Here is a 19,500-nt window from a genome sequence, read left to right as displayed (position 1 = left end):
GCGCGACGCTGGAAGGTAAGTACTTCCACGCATGCGTCGAATCATTACGACGCATGCGAGGGAGGGGAGCGAACGGATTGATCCGGTGAGTCTGTACAGACGACCGGATCAATCCGCTGGACACGATTCAAGCGGATAGATTTCTTAGCATGCTAAGAAATTTCTATCCGCTTGAAATCGATTGGCCGGACGAATCTCCGCAGATAAATATCCGCTAGGCTGTACAGACGACCGGATTTGTCCGCTGGAACTGATCCGCGGATCAATTCCAGCGGATAGATCCGGTCGTGTGTACGAGGCCTAAGTGCTGCTGTGCATTGGATGATAGGAGGCCGATATCAAGTCAGATTCAGGTACTTATGCTTGTAAAATACATTAATCTACTCTGTTTATTTATCTTCAGTTCAGCTTTGACTGTAACATTTTCAAAGGTAAATGGTATTGAAATATGTAAATTTAAAGGGAAAGTCCCTTATAAATTGCTAAGATTAAATACTGTAAAAATGACTGTGTGAGTAGTGTCTACAAAATAATTGTTACATGGTTCCTCTTACCTGTCACTGGGCTCACTCAGCCTGTACATACCTGGCTGTTTAAGACCAAATGTTTGCTAAGAACATCTATTCCAGATCACAGTTCATTTACTATACAGACATTTTTACCAAACATTTGGAATATTTTCCCTGTAATCATCAAAAACGAAATTTCCTTTCCGTTCTAATTTTTACTGCATTCCAGTCCTAATGAAGGATGTTTCTTGAACCCTTGAAATACATTGGCCATTTTCATTTAATGTCATGAATAATAAAAATGTATCTGGACATTCATCAGTTGATTGGCACTCTAATGCCCCGTACACATGATGGGAATTTCCGATGGAAAAAGTCAGACAGACTTTTTCCATTGGAAATTCAGACCGTGTGTATGCCCCTTCGGAGTAATTCCATCGAAAATTCCGATGAATTCCATCGGAGTTTACATAGAGAACATGTTCTCTTTTCCTCCAATGGAATTCGTCAGAATTCCAATGTGAATTTGGTTGGACAAAGGTAGGATCGTGTGTACAGGGCATCAGGGGTTGATTTACTATAGACAAATAGACTGTGCACTTTCCAAAGTGCAGTTGCACTCATCAAGAGCAGCTACTCCAGTGCTTAATAAATGAGGGGAAGCTCTGCTCACTTCCATTAACCAATCATGTGCTGGCAAAAATGCTGTTTTTTTTTAATTTTCCTTGTATGTGATTGTTTTTTCTTTGCAAAGTGAAGCTTAACCTCATTTACTATGCTTTGGAGAAACTGCACTTTGCAAAGGAATTAAGGGAATTAAGTGGATTAAGGGAACTAATTCTTATGCCTCGTACACACGACCGAGAATCTCGTTGTAAAAGAAACGTTGTTTTCCTCGACGAGGTTCTTGTCAAGCTTTCCTTGCATACACACTGTCGAGACAAAATCTCGTCGTTCTCAAACGCGGTGGCGTACAACACAGACGGCACTATAAAGGGGAGGTTCGATTCTACTGGTGCCACCCTTGGGGCTGTTTTTGTTAATCTCATGTTACCGCGTGTTAAGTAAAAGTTTGGTGAGAGACGATTCGCGCTTTTCTTGTCAGAACGCGGTGACGTAAAACACGTGAGCACTATACCTCTTTACGTTGCTTCTCATGCCTCCTACACACGACCGAGAAACTCGTCGTAAAGGAAACATCGTTTTCCTCGACGAGTTCCTTGTCAGGCTTGTTGAGAATATTGTCAAGCTTTCTTTGCGTATACACTGTCAAGACAAAATCTCGTCGTTCTCAAACGCGGTGACGTACAACGCGTACGACGCCACTATAGAGGGGAAGTTTGATTCCACTGGTGCCACCCTCGGGGCTGCTTTTGCTAATCTCATGTTACGATTCACGCTTTTCAGTCTGTTACAGCGTGACGAATGTGCTATCTCCATTACGAACGCTACTTTTACCGAAGGTGCGCTCCCGTCTCATACTTTATTCTGAGCATGTGCGGGTTTTTAAGCATTCACACGAACGTGTTTCTCGTCGTAAACCAGCCCAACGAGAACCACAACAAGAAAATTGAGACTCCCTAAGGCCCCGTACACACGACCGAGTTTCTCGGCAGAATTCAGCCAGAAACTCGGTTCAGAGCTGAATTCTGCCGAGAAACCCGGCCGTGTGTACACTTTCGGCCGAGGAAGCCGACGAGGACCTCGGCGAGGAAATAGAGAACATGTTCTCTATTTCCTCGTTGTTCTATGGGAGAACTCGGCCCGCCGAGCTCCTCGGCGGCTCCAGGACTGAACACGCCGAGGAACTCGATGTGTTTGGCACGTCGAGTTCCTCGGCTGTGTGTACGGGGCCTTAGAGAAAAAGGAGAGCATGTTCTCTTTTTTTTCTCGTCGAGATCCACGACAGTTTTCTCGACGAGAAACATACACACGACCGTTTTCCTCGACAAAAAAACTCTGCCAGCAGAGTGTGTACGAGGCATTAGTCAATATGATTTTTGCATTTTGAAAAAAAAAATGTATAGTTTGAAAGGTCTAGTGAATTGTTAAAGCGGGGGTTCACCCTATCGACGAAAAAAAAAAAAATTTTTTTTCTTTTACCATAAAATCAGGCATTGTAGCGCGAGCTACAGTATGCCTGTCCCGAATTTTTTACCCCCGTACTCACCTTGTACGCGTAGATCGAAGATACCGGGGAATGGGCGTGCCTATGGAGACGGAGGATGATTGACGGCCGGCTCTGGCGCGTCACGCTTCTCCGGAAATAGCCGAAATAGGCTTGGTCTTCACGACGCGTGCGCATAGCCTGTGCGCAGGCGCCGTGAAGAGCCGAGACCTACTCCGGCTGTCTTCGGGGAGAGTGACGTGCCAGGGCCGGCCGTCAATCATCCTCCCTCTCCATAGGCACGCCCATTCCCCGCGGGAGCCGAAAAATACGATCTCCGATTACAAGGTGAGTCCGGGGTTAAAAAAATCGGGACAGGCATACTGTAGCTCACGCTACAATGCCTGTCTCAATGGTAAAATCGTGTCGGGGGGGGGGTGAACTACCGCTTTAAGTTCATGTAGTTTTTATTGCTGTATGAGGAAAATAGAAACTATAGTTTGGCCATGTAAGGGACAACAAGTGAGACAGCCTCTGGCAAAAGTATGGTTACAAAAAGGGTCCAGTGCCATTAAAGGAGTGGTCGTGTTGTGTAATAGAATCTACATGCAAGGACTGAGTAGGATAGAATAATCCTAGCTGTACTGAACTAGCTTTATATTGTGTTAAGTGACTCAAAATCATGCATGTATTTTGCCAAGCTCACAATAGTCTGATAATCTCAAAATTCACTGCTGACAGAGTCACAGTGCTCCACCTACCGCATAGATCTAATCTGTCAGTGCTAAATAGTTTATCTCTGTGTGCAACCTGCTAGTGCTAAAACATGACTCTAAGGCCGAGTACTCACGACCAAACATGTTCGCTCGAAATGTCCGACGGGCTGTTTCCGGCGTACAAGGCTGTTTTTTCATTTGGCCCGCTGGCTTGTACACACCAGCGGACCATATTTCCCTGCGGACCTGAACGCGTGCACGTAATCCACGTTTGACGTCACTATAAAGGGAAAGGCCAAAGTCAATGGCGACGCCCTCTGTTCCGCTTTTGCTAGTTACGGCTTTGCTCGTGTTAGTGAAGGTTTGGTTAGAGCTGATTCGCGCTTCTCGGTCTCCAGGCTTTAGCAGGTAGTATTTTCTCGTTCAGTGCGTGTGCTTGTGGGTACGTAGTTGGCATTCGGGTACAGGCGTGCAGTTCGTTCTGCTTTGCAGATTCGTACTGTGCGTTCGTATCTGTGTGTCGTGCGTTCTTTGCAGGTACCGCTGGATTTGATTGTGCTTTCTGTTGGAGTGTGTTCTTGACTGACCAGCCGGCCGGTTTGAAGCCATGATGGAGCAGCAGCGTCAATTTTCGCGAGTTGGTGCTGTTTATGGGATGGCTGCTGGATATGTTCATTATTCCAGTACTTTGGCCAGAAACAGGGGGCGGAGGCGTTTCTGGACCAAGAATTGGTTGCGCCAGCGTGACCAGTTCTCTCATATGCCTCTGCTTAGGGAAATCCAGGAGAATAATCCTAATGACTATAGGAATTTTCTCCGCATGACGGACCCCGTATTCAACAGTCTGCTGGATCTTCTGTCCCCCTATATCACGAGGCAGGACACTGTGATGCGCCAAGCCATCACGGCCGAGCAGAGGCTTATTGCCACGTTGCGGTACCTGGCGACTGGGAGGAGCCTGCAGGACCTCAAGTTCTCGACAGGCATCTCTCCGCAGGCGCTTGGGGTCATCATACCGGACACGTGTGCTGCCATCATCAAAGTTCTGCACGAGGAGTATATTAAGGTAAGTTACCTCATTTGAACCTCACAATGTGTCTTTAATAATGTGGCAAACTCACTTTTTATTTTATTTCCCAGATATGCTGTGTGTTTAACTAACGTTCCCTTTTCTCCCTATGCATGTTGATATCAGCTTTTACATGTTCTTTTTATTTTGGCCTACCTGCATATTTTGATCTTACCCAATATTAACCTGTCCAGCATGCTATCTTCGGGCCAACCCCCACCTTGCCACTTTTTTTTGTTTTTTTTTGTTTTCTAAAAACAGTTTAAACACCCCCCACCCCCCCTTCAAAGTGTTTTTGTCCCCATCAGAGGGCTGTGGAGTCTCTTATTAATTAAGTGGGCCTATATATTTGTGCCCCGAAATTCTCCCTTCATAATTTGAAAATGCTATTTTAAAAATGTAAAGTTGCACAAGGATGCTTGTAGGATTATGTTTGCAATGTTTATGTGCCAAAGTACTAAATCTCTTTTTTTGTTTGTCCCCACAGCTACCCTCCACACCACAGGAATGGCAGTCTGTGGCTTCCCAATTTGCCGAGCGGTGGGATTTTCCTAACTGCGGTGGAGCAATAGATGGGAAACACGTCCGCATAGTGCCCCCACCCCACTCGGGGTCCTACTATTATAATTACAAGGGTTATCATAGTATCGTGTTGATGGCGGTGGTGTCGGCACAGTATGAGTTTCTATATGTGGACGTGGGGAAGAACGGCCGGATGTCAGATGGGGGAGTGTTCTCACGGACTGATTTCTATGATCGTCTCCAAACTGGTGGTCTGGCATTGCCACCAGATGAAGATAATGTGGAAGGACTTCCGTTTGTGTTCCTAGCGGACGAGGCTTTCGGCCTTGGACCTCACCTAATGCGGCCTTTTCCCCAGAGGACCCTCACCTTAGAGAGGAAGGTGTTCAATTTTCGGTTGTCCAGGGCTCGGAGGGTAGTCGAGAATGCCTTTGGGATCCTCAGCAACCGGTTCCGCCTGTTCCTGACATCGATACATTTGGCGGAATATAAATTGAACACCATTATATTTGCCTGCTGCATTTTGCACAATTTTCTACGCAGGCACTCCCAGACGTACCTAGCCTCCATGGGCTCTGAGGCAGGACTACCCTCAGAGAACATTCCTGGCCTGGACACTGGTCGCGCTGGCTTGGCCCCCCAATCTGCTCGTGAGGTACGCGACAAATATGTTGAGTACTTCATGGGTCGGGGGGCCATTGCTATGCCAGATCATATTTCTTTCTAATTCGGCCCCCCAAAGAAAGGAATATTCTCACAACTAATAAATAATTAGACCATTGGACTTTATACAGTTGTTTGTCATTACTGCTTTTTCTCTATTTTTCTGTCTTCCAGGTTCTCTCCAAAAATAGTGCACTTCTAGTGCCAAATTTACTTACTCAGATGTATTAACTAACCACATTTGCACATTATTCACTCATCTACTAACTGGGTATTCAGTCTAGAAATAAGAAGCCACTCATTTTGCTGCTTTTGATGTCACAATTAAATTTTTTTATTTTAGTCATTTTTCAACAAGAAATGTGTATTTTTTTGCTGAAAACATTTCCTGCAAATATTTGGTACAAAATATTGGCTTTGAATTATTTATTTTTTTGTCTTTATTGACAGTGATTAGCAATAATACTGATCGAAACACAATGTAAGAATAATTTCACTGAAACTATACGCCAGAATTTTTGGGCTTGTCTCCTATATATCTATCTCTAGAGATAGATATAGATATATATATATATATATATATATATATATATATATATATATATATATATATATATATATACACACTTCTAAACAGAAGTTTTTTAGACTTTGGTTCAAAATTAAAGTTATTATTTAGTTTGGTTTTCAATAACCCAGAATAATTTATGTAGAAATTTTTTTGGTTATTTTTTAATGTTTTTTATTTTTTTTTTTGTATTTGTTTCGAAGACATTTATTTACATTTAGAAATGTTTGGGTATTGTTTTTATACAAAACATTTTTTGGCTTTGTATTTGTTTGTGTATAATTTTTTCAACAAGATTTTAACACAACAAAATTTTTTTTTTTTTTTTAAAGAAAATTCGTTAACTTATTTCTTTAGGTGAGATTTCTTGTTCGTTTTGTGATCTGAAACTGTAAACATTTACAAACCAAAAAAGATCAACACCAAACAAAAATTTAAAAAAAGAACAGCAGTCAGTCATGGATGGTGTGCTTTCACACTGGAACACGCCAAAATTTCTAAATGCACACATTCAGTGAAAACTCGCCAAATGTCATTGGTTAAACAGACAAATGGCCACATGTGCTATCTGACATCATGGGTGATCAATGTCTGTGTTTTGTGGGAGCAAACCCTTCTTCCTCTCAACTACTTGAGGATCGAGGAGGGGTTTGTACCCACAAAGCACAGACAATAGATAGTCTGTGATGGCAGATAGCACATATTGGCACACTGTGTGTGCATTTAGAAATTTTGGCGTATTATAAAGTACAAAAATTAAAAAGGGTTTTGTGGGCGGGGGATGGGCGGGGGATGGGCTTCTGTGGTTCAGTCTTTGACACGGCCCATCATGTCAATGATATTTTTGTAATTCTGTTCGATGACTAGCATCCTTTGGCGCATGTTGTCCATTTCCGTGCTACACTCTGAAATGACATTTCGCACATTCTGCTCCATGACTAGCATCCTTTCCCGCATATTGTCCATTTCCGTGCTGCACTCCATTACTTGCTGTACAATTATAGAAGCACTTGCACGTGAAAAATGTGCTACACCATCTTCATCCCCTAAAAAGAAACAAATTGGCATTCAAAATATGTAAATAGTTTCCAGCCTATCTGCATATGTTTGGCCCTATTAATATAGGGGTGACACTGACCTGATGGCCTGATAATTTTCACATCCCCAATTTCTTCATCTTCTATCACTCCTCCTTCTTCCACCACCTCCCCATCATCTTCTATCACTCCTCCTTCTTCCACCACCTCCCCATCATCTTCGACTCCTCCTTCATCCATCAATCCACCTTCTTTCAATTCGCCAAATTGTTCTTCCGCCACTTGCCCTTCATCTGCTATAAATTCTAAGTCCAAAATTACTTCTTCCTCCTCTCTTCCTTCCTCCTTTCTTCCTTCCTCTTCTCCTTCCACATCCTCTTCTCCTTCCACATCCTCTTCTCCTTCCACATCCTCTTCTCCTTCCACATCCTCTTCTCCTTCCACATCCTCCTCTCTTCCTTCCACAGCCTCCTCCTCCTCAACATGTGGAGGTGTTTGATTTTGCGGGTGTCTGGCCCTCTCTGCCTCCTCCAATTGCTGGCGTCTTCTTTCCCCTATAAGAAATAAGGAAAAACAAAAGGTATACTCATCAGCACACAGATATTGGATATCATAAATCGCACACATTGCATAGACGATACATTTATGATGATTTTTGTTTGTTTATTCTTTCAGCAATCCTCCATTTTTGGCATAGTTCTAGGCCAAGCTCTGATCCTGCCCCTTTTTTGCAAAGAAGTGACACACATGGATGTCCCCCCAAAACGTTAATTCTCGTCGACCCTCCAAATAAATATACTTTGATTATTGAGACACAGGTGGTTTGCATTTCCAGATGTTAAAACATCAGCTTTATTTGCATTTTGGAGAATGAATCTTGTTTGCCTGTCACATGCACTCAATTTAATTTCTGTGATTTTGCTATTCAACAATGTTGGAAAACCAAGTTTGGGGCCAGTCAGCCATGTCCAGGTGTGTTGTTCCTGGAGTAACGTCGCATTTTTGCTAAACAATGTCATATTACGCGTGTTTACTATTTCACGAAATTTGGTAAGGGTTGTTATTTGACATAAACACAATACAGTATCTACACGTGTTCAAAAGTACAAGCAGGCCAAGGAGGCAGATGTGAAAAAATACATGTCAACACATTATTGCAGACATTCCCCCCCCCCTTAAATAATATGGACTTACTTTTACGCAGAATTTTGAGGATCTTCTTCATGTGATGTGGCTCCCTCAATTTTAAATCGGACCAACGCTTCCGGAGTTGCTCCTTGGACCTGGTGACACCAAACATTCTCCTCATTCTCCTTGCCACCTTGTCCATTATGTGTGACTTTCTACGGTTCGGTGTTTTGTAGGGCCCACATTCACCATCATAATCCTTCCTCCTCATGATGTAAACCAACTCCACCATTTCTTCAAACGCCATATTAGTGGCTTTATATCTTTTAGGCCTGGATCGGGACGGTCCTGCCTCTGTCCCTTCACTTGCGCCATGAGAGCTCCGTGCCCGCTCTTGTGACATCGCCATCTTTCCTTCCCACAGAGATTAGGGGCGTGGAAACGAGGAAATGTCCCGTCAGGGGCGGAGATGAGGGCGGGGATTCTTGCATATGCGGAGTGTCGCGAATGCCAACAACGTATTGACGTAGGTTACGCGGAGAATATTCGCGCGATTCCAGAACCTACACAGTTAACGCCATATTTACTTTTTCAATTGATTAGGGGCATGGCAAAGGTGACGAGGGCGGCGTTTCATACATACGCGGAGTGGATAAAAGGCGCTTGACGTGATTACGTAGGTTACGTGTTAATTCAGCGAGCGTAACAAACGAGGATTTTGAGAGAGGCAGGTAAGAAATTTAAACATGGGATCAGCAGCGGGCTATAAAATGTAGAGCCATGGGATGGGGGTTTGGTCTGTTGGTTGCACAGTTTTATTAAGCTATTATGTCTCTTGGATACCAGAATGTGATTTTCGTACCCAAATGCTTTTGTAGACATCACAAAATAGAGAGGTCAAAAATGCTGTGACTCATTATCAATTATGTAGGGTGTATTCAGATCAGGCCAAGTATTGTTCTGTGTTGGTTGGACAGAGGTCATTAGGAAGTTTCTTTCATGTAATCAATGCTGAGGGGCAGGATATCTACACATGCAATAGTGCCTTGATGAATGCTGTCATTTGTAATAATTGTGTATGGTTCTAGATTTCAATTATTTACTGCAATGTAACCAAAGGGGCGGCATTTATAAAAATAATGTTAGCTACAACCAACCAATGGGGCCAAGCTGGCCAGCATTTTCTAAACAAGAGACACTGTGTTTGTATTTCTATATAGGTACTACTTTTTAAACAACATATTCTATCAATGTAAATGCTGAGGCTTTTTTTAATTGTGTTTTTGGTTTCTTTTTATTTTTTCAATCTAGAATAAAAATCACTAAATCATCATTTCCCAATGGATCTCCTGCAGACCCAAGAGATTATCCAGCACTTGCTGGATAAATTTAGGGAAATGCCCATCCTGTGGGATTCAAAGCAGCCCACCTACCACAACAAGGACGTACGAGCGGCAGCACTTGAACAGCTAGCAGCATACATGAGGACATGGGTGCCAGAATGCAGTGCCAACATGGTGAAGGATAAACTTGCCAACCTCAGGGGCACATATAGGAGAGCGTACAAAGCTCACCAAAAGCAGCTAAGATCTGGAGCAGCAGCAAGACCACCAAAGGAACCAAAGCTGTGGTATTACAGCCAGATGTCATTTTTGCGGGATCAACTGGAAGGCAGGCCATCAATGTCAAGTCTGAATCCCAACCTTCCCTCCACGCTACCTTCCAGCGGGACTTCCCCAGATCACAACAGCCCTGCAGAGTCGGATGAAGAGGGCCTGGCTGACAGAGAGGCAGATCTGCGCCTCTACGATGATGAGGTATAGTAGTTTCATAACTATTTATGTAATAATATTAATTATTGTTTGATTCTTGACTTGATATTGGTTAATAAAATACAAGCTGGGAAGTAAAAATCTAAAGTCGTGGGCAAACAAATAGGTGTCAGGGATGACAACTGCAGGGGTCAGAGGGTGAGTCTGTTTTCAAGTTTAAATTCAAGGCAAAAAATAAGATTCAAGCATGAAAATGTGAGTGATTATATTCCTAAATATATTACAACATGTCCCTTTTTTGTACACAGGAAGAAGAGACCAGCCAGGAGGTGGCAGATCCTCTCCTCACTGACAGCCAGGCCGAAGGGGTCAGTGGCAGCCAGGAGGAGGCCGGGCCCAGTGGCGTTGAGCAGCTCCCCAGGACAAGCACCACCAGCCAGGCTCCTCCCCTTTATATTAGGCCACCAGGCCGTAAGAAGAAATTGGGGGCAGTGGAGGAAGCCAGCCTCCAAATGATTAGGGAGGCAAGTGCCATCATGAGGGCCCCCCTCAACCCCACTGAGGCCTACAGTGCCTCCGTGGCACATGATCTCAATAAAGGCACGGAGGAGCAGAGGCAATTGGCCAAGGGCATCATCAACCAGGCCCTTTGGTGGATGCAGAGGGAGCTGCTGACCCCAGACACTGGGCTATGTGACCCGGCCCGGCTTGCTGAACATCATACTCCTGCTGCCACATCATCCCCACCTGCAAGGGCCCAGGGAAGACCCGCTGTAAGGCAGCCTGGAAGGAAGGTTGCAAGGAAGAGGAGACGTTGATGCCCTGCCTTCCATTCGATCCCCCACAAATGGCATCTTGTTTGGACTACCACAGCTTGGGTTCCTTTGGTTATGTGCTGCTGCTTCAGATTTTAGTTTGTGTGCCTCCTGAGGTTGGCTAGTTTAGCCTTCACCATGTTTGAAATGCAAGTTTGCATGTATGTTGCTAGCTGTTCAAGTGCTGCCATTCTGTTTTTGTTCCTTTTTATCATTTGCTAAAATAAAAGCCTTTTTGTTGATTTGAAAAACGTGCCTATTGTTTGTAATACTGTGGGTATTATTTTAGGCATCAAACATTACAAACAAATAAAATGTTTAATCTAAAATATTCACTAACTCATGGGGGGGGGGGGGGCATTTGGTGTGCCAACATGGTAGACAATTTAAACAACCTTCAAAATAATCCAGTTAAATATACAAACAAAAGCAAAATCAAAACTATTTCCTATTAAAATATTCTAAATGGTGACATAACTATAAACACATAAATAAAGTGGGAAATATAAACATTAAACATTAAAAGCAAAAAATTAGACATGTGGAGGACCACTAAAAATATGATACGTCGGGCCAAGAAAAGATTGCTAAAATCTTACTACATCACAGCTAACAAATGTCACTTTTCAGTATGGAACAATTCAGTTGAAATAACATGAGCTAAATAACTGATTATTTATAGCAAGAGAAGAATGAATAAAACGACGGCATCAAGCGTTGTTTATTGTGTGGTTTGCTTCAGTGTTCTATTGCTAGAATTAATCTTTCTATTGACGAATGTGCCATATCCCAAACAAACGTGAGTTTTACCTGAACGAGCGCTCCCGTGGCCTCATTTAGTCTGAGCATGCGCGGGGTTTTTGTACGTTGGTTTTGTGTACTCACCACCAAACATGTCCGTCCGGACAGGATTTGAGCGGACGGTTTTAAAACAAGTTTGCAAATAAATGTCTGCTGAAAAACGGCCCGGCGGGCAAATGTACGGTGAAATTCTGTACGCTCGTAACTACACACGACCAAACATGTCTGCTGAAACTGGTCCGCGGGCATGTTTGGTCGTGAGTATGGGGCCTAAGGCGTACACACGACCGTTTTCCTTGGCAAAATCCATCAATAAAATTGCTGGCAGAGCATTTTTGCCGAGAAAAACAATCGTGTGTATGTTTTTCGTCGAGAAAACTGTCGTGGATCTCGACGAGAAAAAAAGAGAACATGCACTCTTTTTTCTCGTCGGGAGTCTCAATTTCCTCGTCGTGTTTCTCGTCGGGCTGGTTTACGATGAGAAACATGTTCGTGTGCATGCTCAGAATAAGGTATGAGACGGGAGCGCACCTTCGGTAAAAGTAGCGTTCGTAATGGAGATAGCACATTCATCACGCTGTAACAGACTGAAAAGCGCGAATCGTCTCTCACCAAACTTCTACTTAACACACAGTAACATGAGATTAGCAAAAGCAGCCCCAAGGGTGGCGCCAATGGAATTGAACTTCCCCTTTATAGTGCCGTCGTACGTGTTGTACGTCACCACGTTTGAGAATGACGAGATTTTGTCTTGACAGTGTGTACGCAAGGAAAGCTTGACAAGATAATCGACAAGCCTGTCAAGAAACTCGTCGACGAAAACAACGTTTCTTTTACAAAGAGATTCTCGGTCGTGTGTACGAGGCCTAATGCTCAGCAGTCCTGTGCTAGTCTTAAACCCAGCCGCAGTGTCAGAATACTCCACTGTTGTCAGTATGTGATAATGGCAATGTAAGCCTCGCCCTCCATAGTTTGCCGGACAACAATCTAAGCGCCAGAAGACTGAGAGTGACTGAGATGGTCTGTTAACTCTACAGTAAAAGCTTTACACACACAATAGTTGCTACCCTGTGTTTTATCAGATACACGCTGTCTCGTCAGACAGGTTTATGAAAGAGATTAAGACAAAGTAGCACTATTTAACGTGTTTCCAAAGGCTCAGGTTTTTTAAAATAATAAATATGTTATACTTGTAAGGTTAGGGTGGTAGTTGTTTGTCACATACTCAATGTTTTCCTCCTTGTTGGGTGCCAAGCAAGGGTCACATGAGAGCCCTACCCCGTGGTGGGTTCTTCTGGGCTACGCTAGGCACTTTGTACAGGGTCACCTTAACTACACATGGGGTACCGTTACTCAGTCTTGTGCCATTTTCATCAATGTCCTGGGACAAGGCTGAGGCTGCCATGAGAGAATACTCAACTATAAGGCGGAGCTTTACTCTCAGAGATGAATGTACACCATGTACACTTGAACTGATAGACCCCTTTCACACTGGGGCAGATCAGTAATAATCTGCCCCGTGAACCTCCGCTTGCTCAGCGGGGATCGCTCCGTTGATCCCCGCTGAGCCGGCGGATGACAGGGCGGTCCCCGCACACTGTGCAGGGACCGCCCTGTCTTTTCTCCGCTCTCCCCTATGGGGGGATCGGATGAACACGGACCCTATGTCCGTGTTTTCCCGATCCGATCCGCCAGGCGGATGGAAAAGTAGGTTTTTCCTCCGTCACACTTAGGCGGATCGGATGTCAGCGGGCATGTCACCGCTGACATCCGTTGCTCCTTAGAGGAGCACGGAGCGCCCGTTCAGGTCCGCCTAAAAAACTGGCAGGTGGACCTGAACGGTCGCCCGTGTGAAAGAGCCCTAACTGTTCTCTAGTTAACCTGCCTAGCGTTATTCTCGAGTCAGGCCCGGGTAAGGAATTTCAGTATATTAGCGGTATCCCCAAGCCAGACTCGGGATCGCATTGCAGGATCTAGGAATAGTTACTTACCTTGTTCCCTGTATCCTGCAATGTCTCCCCGCTGTGTGAGCAAGCTGTCTCCTCGCTCGATTCACACAGTGCCCGTGTGCCGCCGAGCTCTGTTCCCTGCGACGTTGGAGGCAGAGAAGGTTTCAAATAAAAAAAAAGTAAAAACACACAATACATACAGTATACCGTAATCTTACAGATTACAGTACTGTATAAAATAATTACACACCCCCTTTGTCCCTAGTGGTCTGTCCAGTGTCCTGCATGCACTTTTATATAATAAAGACTGTTTCTTCTGCCTGGAAACTGGAGATTGTCCATAGCAACCAAAAAGTTTCCCTTTATGTCAAAAGTGGTTTTAGACCAGCTAGAAAACAGAGATAATAAATTAGAATCACTTGTAGAATTGAGCGATAGTGATTTGTGGGGAAATTCGTCTTCAGACACTGAAAGTAATGACAGCGACACTTCTGCAATTGAGCAAATTTCAGTGTTTTTGATTTGATTACATTATTATTTTTTTATTATTATTATATTATTATTTGTTATAATTATTTATAGTTATTTATTATATTATAATTTATGATTTTGTGGTTCAAACTTTATCATACCAGGGATGTCTACTAGACTCTTGTTTGGACAGATTTAAGTGAGTTATTCCTAAGAATTACAGGCCTACAATATAAAACGTAAAATTTCCATGCAAAATAATGGTACCGCTTTCAGCACCTAAAATCTGACATAATCATACCGCCAGGGAGGTTAACTCTTGTGTCCCCGTGACAATGTACACCTTCTCTGTCACTTGCATTTAGAAGTAACACGCTGAGCTCTGTCCACATTCACCTGTCCCGATTTTTCCACTACTATTTCCAGTAGCGGAGTAGGTCCTGCCGTGCACCCTGCGCGGGCACCGCATGTGTACAGGGGAGCTGTGCGGTGCAAAACTGCTACCATTGCTCTGGGAGACAGACTATTGGCAGAAGGAGTGCTGACAACATCTCTCTTCCTGCTAGAGGCCATTCCACCCATGGTAATGAGTTGCGTCTTTAAACTACTACTCTACACCGATGTCTTCATACCCCAATGTGTTTAAGACCCACTCAGTAGGCTATGTGTGCCAGTAACTTGCATTACACCCCTTTCAATAACGTCAGACCAGGCAGGGACAATGTTCAAACGCTTTACTTGGAAAAGTGCAGAGTCCAGAGCACAAGGTAATTATTGTGAATTACATTCACAGACAGAATCTTCCCTAATTCCCACAGGCTGTGTGCTGCCCTGGCTTATCTGCAAAGGTATTGTTCATGCAATACAAAGTCCAGCAAAGGCATTCCTCCAGGGCTGGTGTCTTCAGGGTGAACCCCAGGTTATGATGATGTCACATCCAAAGGGTGATAAGCAACATCCTTTTGCTCCTCGTGGGTGTCATTCACCATCTCCCTTGCGGGCCTCGGTCTTAACTCTCCATTAGGCCTTTGTCAGGATTATGCTGCTGACCTTAGCCGACTCTTTTAGGGCTAAGGCCCACACTTGGGAGCAAGTAAGTTTTATGTACCGGACCACTGTCCAATTTTATATCACAGGCTTAGTAGGCTGGACCCAGAGAAGAACCCACCATCCCCTGCATCCAAGATGGCCACCCAAATTTCACAGGATTTCACCTTTAAATAAGAGCTGCTGGCCTTCCAAGGCTGGCCCAACAGAGCCCATGCCAGGGGACTACTTAGTCCCCTATGGAACCTGACAAACCCGATAGAACAGTGTAGTGTCACCTTTGTCAAACAGTGCCGTATAGGAAGCGATTAAAACCTTTGTCAGTTTTTTTTGCTGTCTGTGTGCCTGCTGGTTAGATTCAACCTCTTTATTTATCCTGATGACTACTGTGACTACATTATGATAGTAAGTGATGGAAAATCCTAATTTTGACAGTTTTCACTGGAAGAACTGTAAAGGTTTTCCTGTACTTTCTGGTGTGCTTTAAGACCAAAAATGAAGAGAAATCTCTCCTACAAGGCAAAGACAAAATAAGGGTTTAAACCGTTTCCGATTCTGTATATAAAGATAAACTTTATTGGCTTACCGTATTTTCCGGCGTATAAGACGACTTTCTAACCCCTTAAAATCTTCTTAAAAGTCGGGGGTCGTCTTATACGCCAGTAACCTAACATCCTTACCTTATCCTAAGACATGTAGAATCGCGGCCGTACGTTTTTTCAAAAGCCGCGCCTCCTACGTCTTCTGTTCCGTGATAGGCAGAATACTCAGCTTCCCAGGAGACACTGTGTTTAGTGTCCGCCTATCACGGAGGCCCTCTCGTCCTGTGTTTAGTGTCCGCCTATCACGGAGGCCCTCTCGTCCTCGGACGAGAGGGCCTCCGTGATAGGTAAACACTGAACACAGTGCCTCCTGGAAAGCTGACTGTTCCCGCCTATCACGGAACAGAAGACGTAGGAGGCGCGGCTTTTGAAAAAACGTACAGTACGGCCGCGATTGTGCATTTCTTAGGATAAGGTAAGAGCACAGCAAGTCTGGCATGTAATGGGGCACAGTCTGGCATGTAATGGGGCACAGTCTGGCATGTAATGGGGCACAGTCTGGCATGTAATGGGGCACAGTCTGGCATGTAATGGGGTATAGTCTGGCATGTAATGGGGCACAGTCTGACATGTAATTGGGTACATTCTGGCATGTAATGGGGCACAGTCTGGCATGTAGTGGGGCATAGTCTGGCATGTAATGGGGCACAGTCTGGCATGTAGTGGGGCACAGTCTGGCATGTAATGGGGCACAGTCTGGCATGTAATGGGGCACAGTCTGGCATGTAGTGGCACAGTCTGGCATGTAATCGTGGCACCGTGAGGCGAGGCATGACTAGTAGGAAGGGGTTAGTCTTATACGGCGAGTATATCCCAAAACCAACATTTTGGCTGGAAAATTAGGGGGTCATCTTATACGCCCAGTCGTCTTATACGCCGGCAAATACGGTACTTAAATTATCAAGTAAAGTATATCTCTTTTTACCAATTTTACCAAATTTCCCACAATTATGCCATATCAAAGTGGAAACTCACTGGGGTCAATTTACTGAAGGATGGAAATTTTCACTTTAAAGGGGAATTTTAACTTAACTTTGTGAATGTGGTGAAAAATCACTGGGAGGGAAATACCTAATAAAGCGCAAATAAAATGTAAAAAAAATTGGATGAGGGAAGTCAACACAGCTTCACTTTATTCACTAAGCTAAGCAGAAATTCCCTTACAAATTCCCTCTACTCTACTTTATTAAATCAACCCGTATTTTTAACTAAATGTCAGTTACAGTAAATTAATTCAGCTTTGGCTAACAAATTCAGCCAAACCTAGAAGACACCGTGATGTACAGGTTTTGAGCAGCTAGATAAACTTTAACAGCAACATTTGTGTCTGCAATACAACATGCCTTTGCACCACCCTAATAATTTTAGTGTAAAACAAACTGCACAGCATGTCCCCAGCTGTAAAAATTAGCTGGGACATGTGCAAAAACTAGGCCAGGCATGTTTGAGGGTTTAATCTGAACTGTCTGCAAGAGCTTGTAAACATATGATTTACATCATGGAGCAGTTCATACTGATAGACGGGTTCCCAGTCACAAGATAAGCATTTACATAGGAACGTTCCAGACAGATTTCATTTGTGGATGTTGAAGTGCGTGCCTAGGAGATGGTAGACTGGCACATTCTTCAGTTTGGCACTTCTGGATCTCATGTGTGCACTGCACTAGACCAGGAAGAGAGTGTACAGTGTAAGCATTAAGGCATGTCCCATTAACACTCTCATAAAAACATTCAGTCACTGGAATTTTAATAGTAAGGGCAGTGAGTGATACAAATAATGGTTGATTCACATTCATTCAGTAGTTTGTCCCGGCACTATCTAAACCACAAAGCAGACAGAGAGGACATCAAAGCACCATGGACGGTAAGTTAACTGATTATTTTCTGACTTTGCTATTTAGTTTTATTTTTTAAAACCATGTTACAAAGATGAATTTAATATTCTATGGTAATATAAAGCCAAAGGCAGATTATTGCTTTAAAAAAAAAAAAAATTTTTGTACTGCTTTATTGAAGCAAAGTTTCAGCTTCTAATTGAGTGTCTTTTTATAACTGAAACCACAGTGTAAATACAATATACCATAGTATTTAATTAACAGCCATACAAAATACAATGCAGTACATAGTATTACAATAAAGCAGTACAAAACACAATACAAACCTTAATATAAACTTCAGTAAAGCAATATACTTTGTACAGTGATTCCAAGGAATCGGTCTTATTTTAGGTGAAATCACATGTTTAGTTATTAAAGTGTATGCAAAGCCAAAATGTTTTATTTTTTGGTAACATTTTGGAATGTGTAAGGGACAGAATCTCAGGTCTGATTTTTATTGCTGTCTGGATCTGCACTGGGGATATTCATTTTCCCCATTGAACCTGGCGACCATGTCTTTGAAAGTAATTGGAAGTCCAATAATTTGAAATTGTTACAGGTACAGGAGGTGCCCAAAGGGCAAACCTGTTATAAGGAAGGGGCTTACCTACTGCTGTGAAGGGGAAAAAATTGGACATAGGCCCTTAACCATTCACTACTCTACTATATATATATATATATATATATATATATATATATATATATATATATATATATATATATATATATAAAATCAATTGTTTTACATACACTGTAACACGTAAAAGAACCCCTCTAACAATTGCACCTACAAAGAGGACATTTGCACTTCAGGTTAACGGGAATTATTTGGTAAAGCTGTAAGAAAACTTTAAATATTTTAATCTTTATTTTATCTTTAATCTATGAATTACCCCAATGTTTTGAACTATTTATACAAACCACTACTGTGCTCTATAAAATTGCAAAAATAATTGCAAATTAAGAAACAGAGTACCGTATATATTATATGTATGTGGCCATATTGAATGTAATGCTTCAGGCCAGCCCCATCCCCATATACAAACGCTTCATTATGGATCTTTAAAATACATTTTTAACATTTTTAAGCTTTTGCAATGTCTCCAAGCATATACAGCTTCAAAAGGGAGCAGTAAACTTTGGAATGTTGCAGAAGTCTATTTTTTAAGAGTTTTAAAGAAAAGGTGTTTGTAGTATGAATGTTAAAGGACATTAATAAAGAAGTGCTTTTTTTTTATTGATGGTGCCGGTCTGAAGTATTGTAAAATGAAGGCCACCCATCAAGTGTTGATGTGGGTACTTGGACCATAGCAGAGCCTGCAACTGCTTTGATCCCTTTGCATAATATATTCCAAACTTAAAGTGGAATTATATGTGTGCATGTGTCTTGTTGGGGGGTGTGGATGTGTGAGCATTTGCCATAATGTGCACGTAATGGAGCGACTTACCTCTTATATTTCCCTCATCCAGAGCCCAACACATTCTCAGCCATTGGACAGCCACTGATGATGGTTTTACTGTGCATATGTTTGCTATAGAAAAAAAAGTGGAGCTTGTTGGCAAAAGAGACTTACAAAGTCTTTTCTACCAAAAAAAAAAAAAGAAAAAACTCTGCCAATAAGCATATTTATTTTTTAACTTTCACTTCACTTACATAAAGTTACATTGAATGTAGACTGCTCACAGTGTAGAATTCAGTAAGATGACCCAAAGCTAACATTTTCAAAAAATTGTATGAAAATGACTATACTTAGCATCTATATTATACACAGAAATAACGTGTCGCTAAACCCAAAAACAAACATGTATATATGTCACAACTTACCGGTACCTAGACATGGTGACTG

At 42.8% G+C, this 19,500-nt stretch overlaps 1 protein-coding gene across 1 annotated transcript in view; it reads left to right on the top strand.

Moving 5' to 3' along the window:
* Positions 1 to 17,362: 17,362 nt before the first annotated feature.
* Positions 17,363 to 19,500, top strand: part of LOC120918614 (protein-glutamine gamma-glutamyltransferase E-like) — a 54,825-nt gene continuing 52,687 nt past the window's right edge. The window contains exon 1 of the mRNA XM_040330288.1: positions 17,363 to 17,640. Coding sequence (XP_040186222.1) covers positions 17,634 to 17,640 — 7 coding nt within the window. The 5' untranslated portion in view covers positions 17,363 to 17,633. The remainder of the gene's footprint in view (positions 17,641 to 19,500) is intronic.

Source organism: Rana temporaria, chromosome 12, assembly GCF_905171775.1.
Source record: "Rana temporaria chromosome 12, aRanTem1.1, whole genome shotgun sequence".
Lineage (NCBI taxonomy): Eukaryota > Metazoa > Chordata > Amphibia > Anura > Ranidae > Rana > Rana temporaria.
This window is presented reverse-complemented; position numbering and strand designations above follow the sequence as displayed.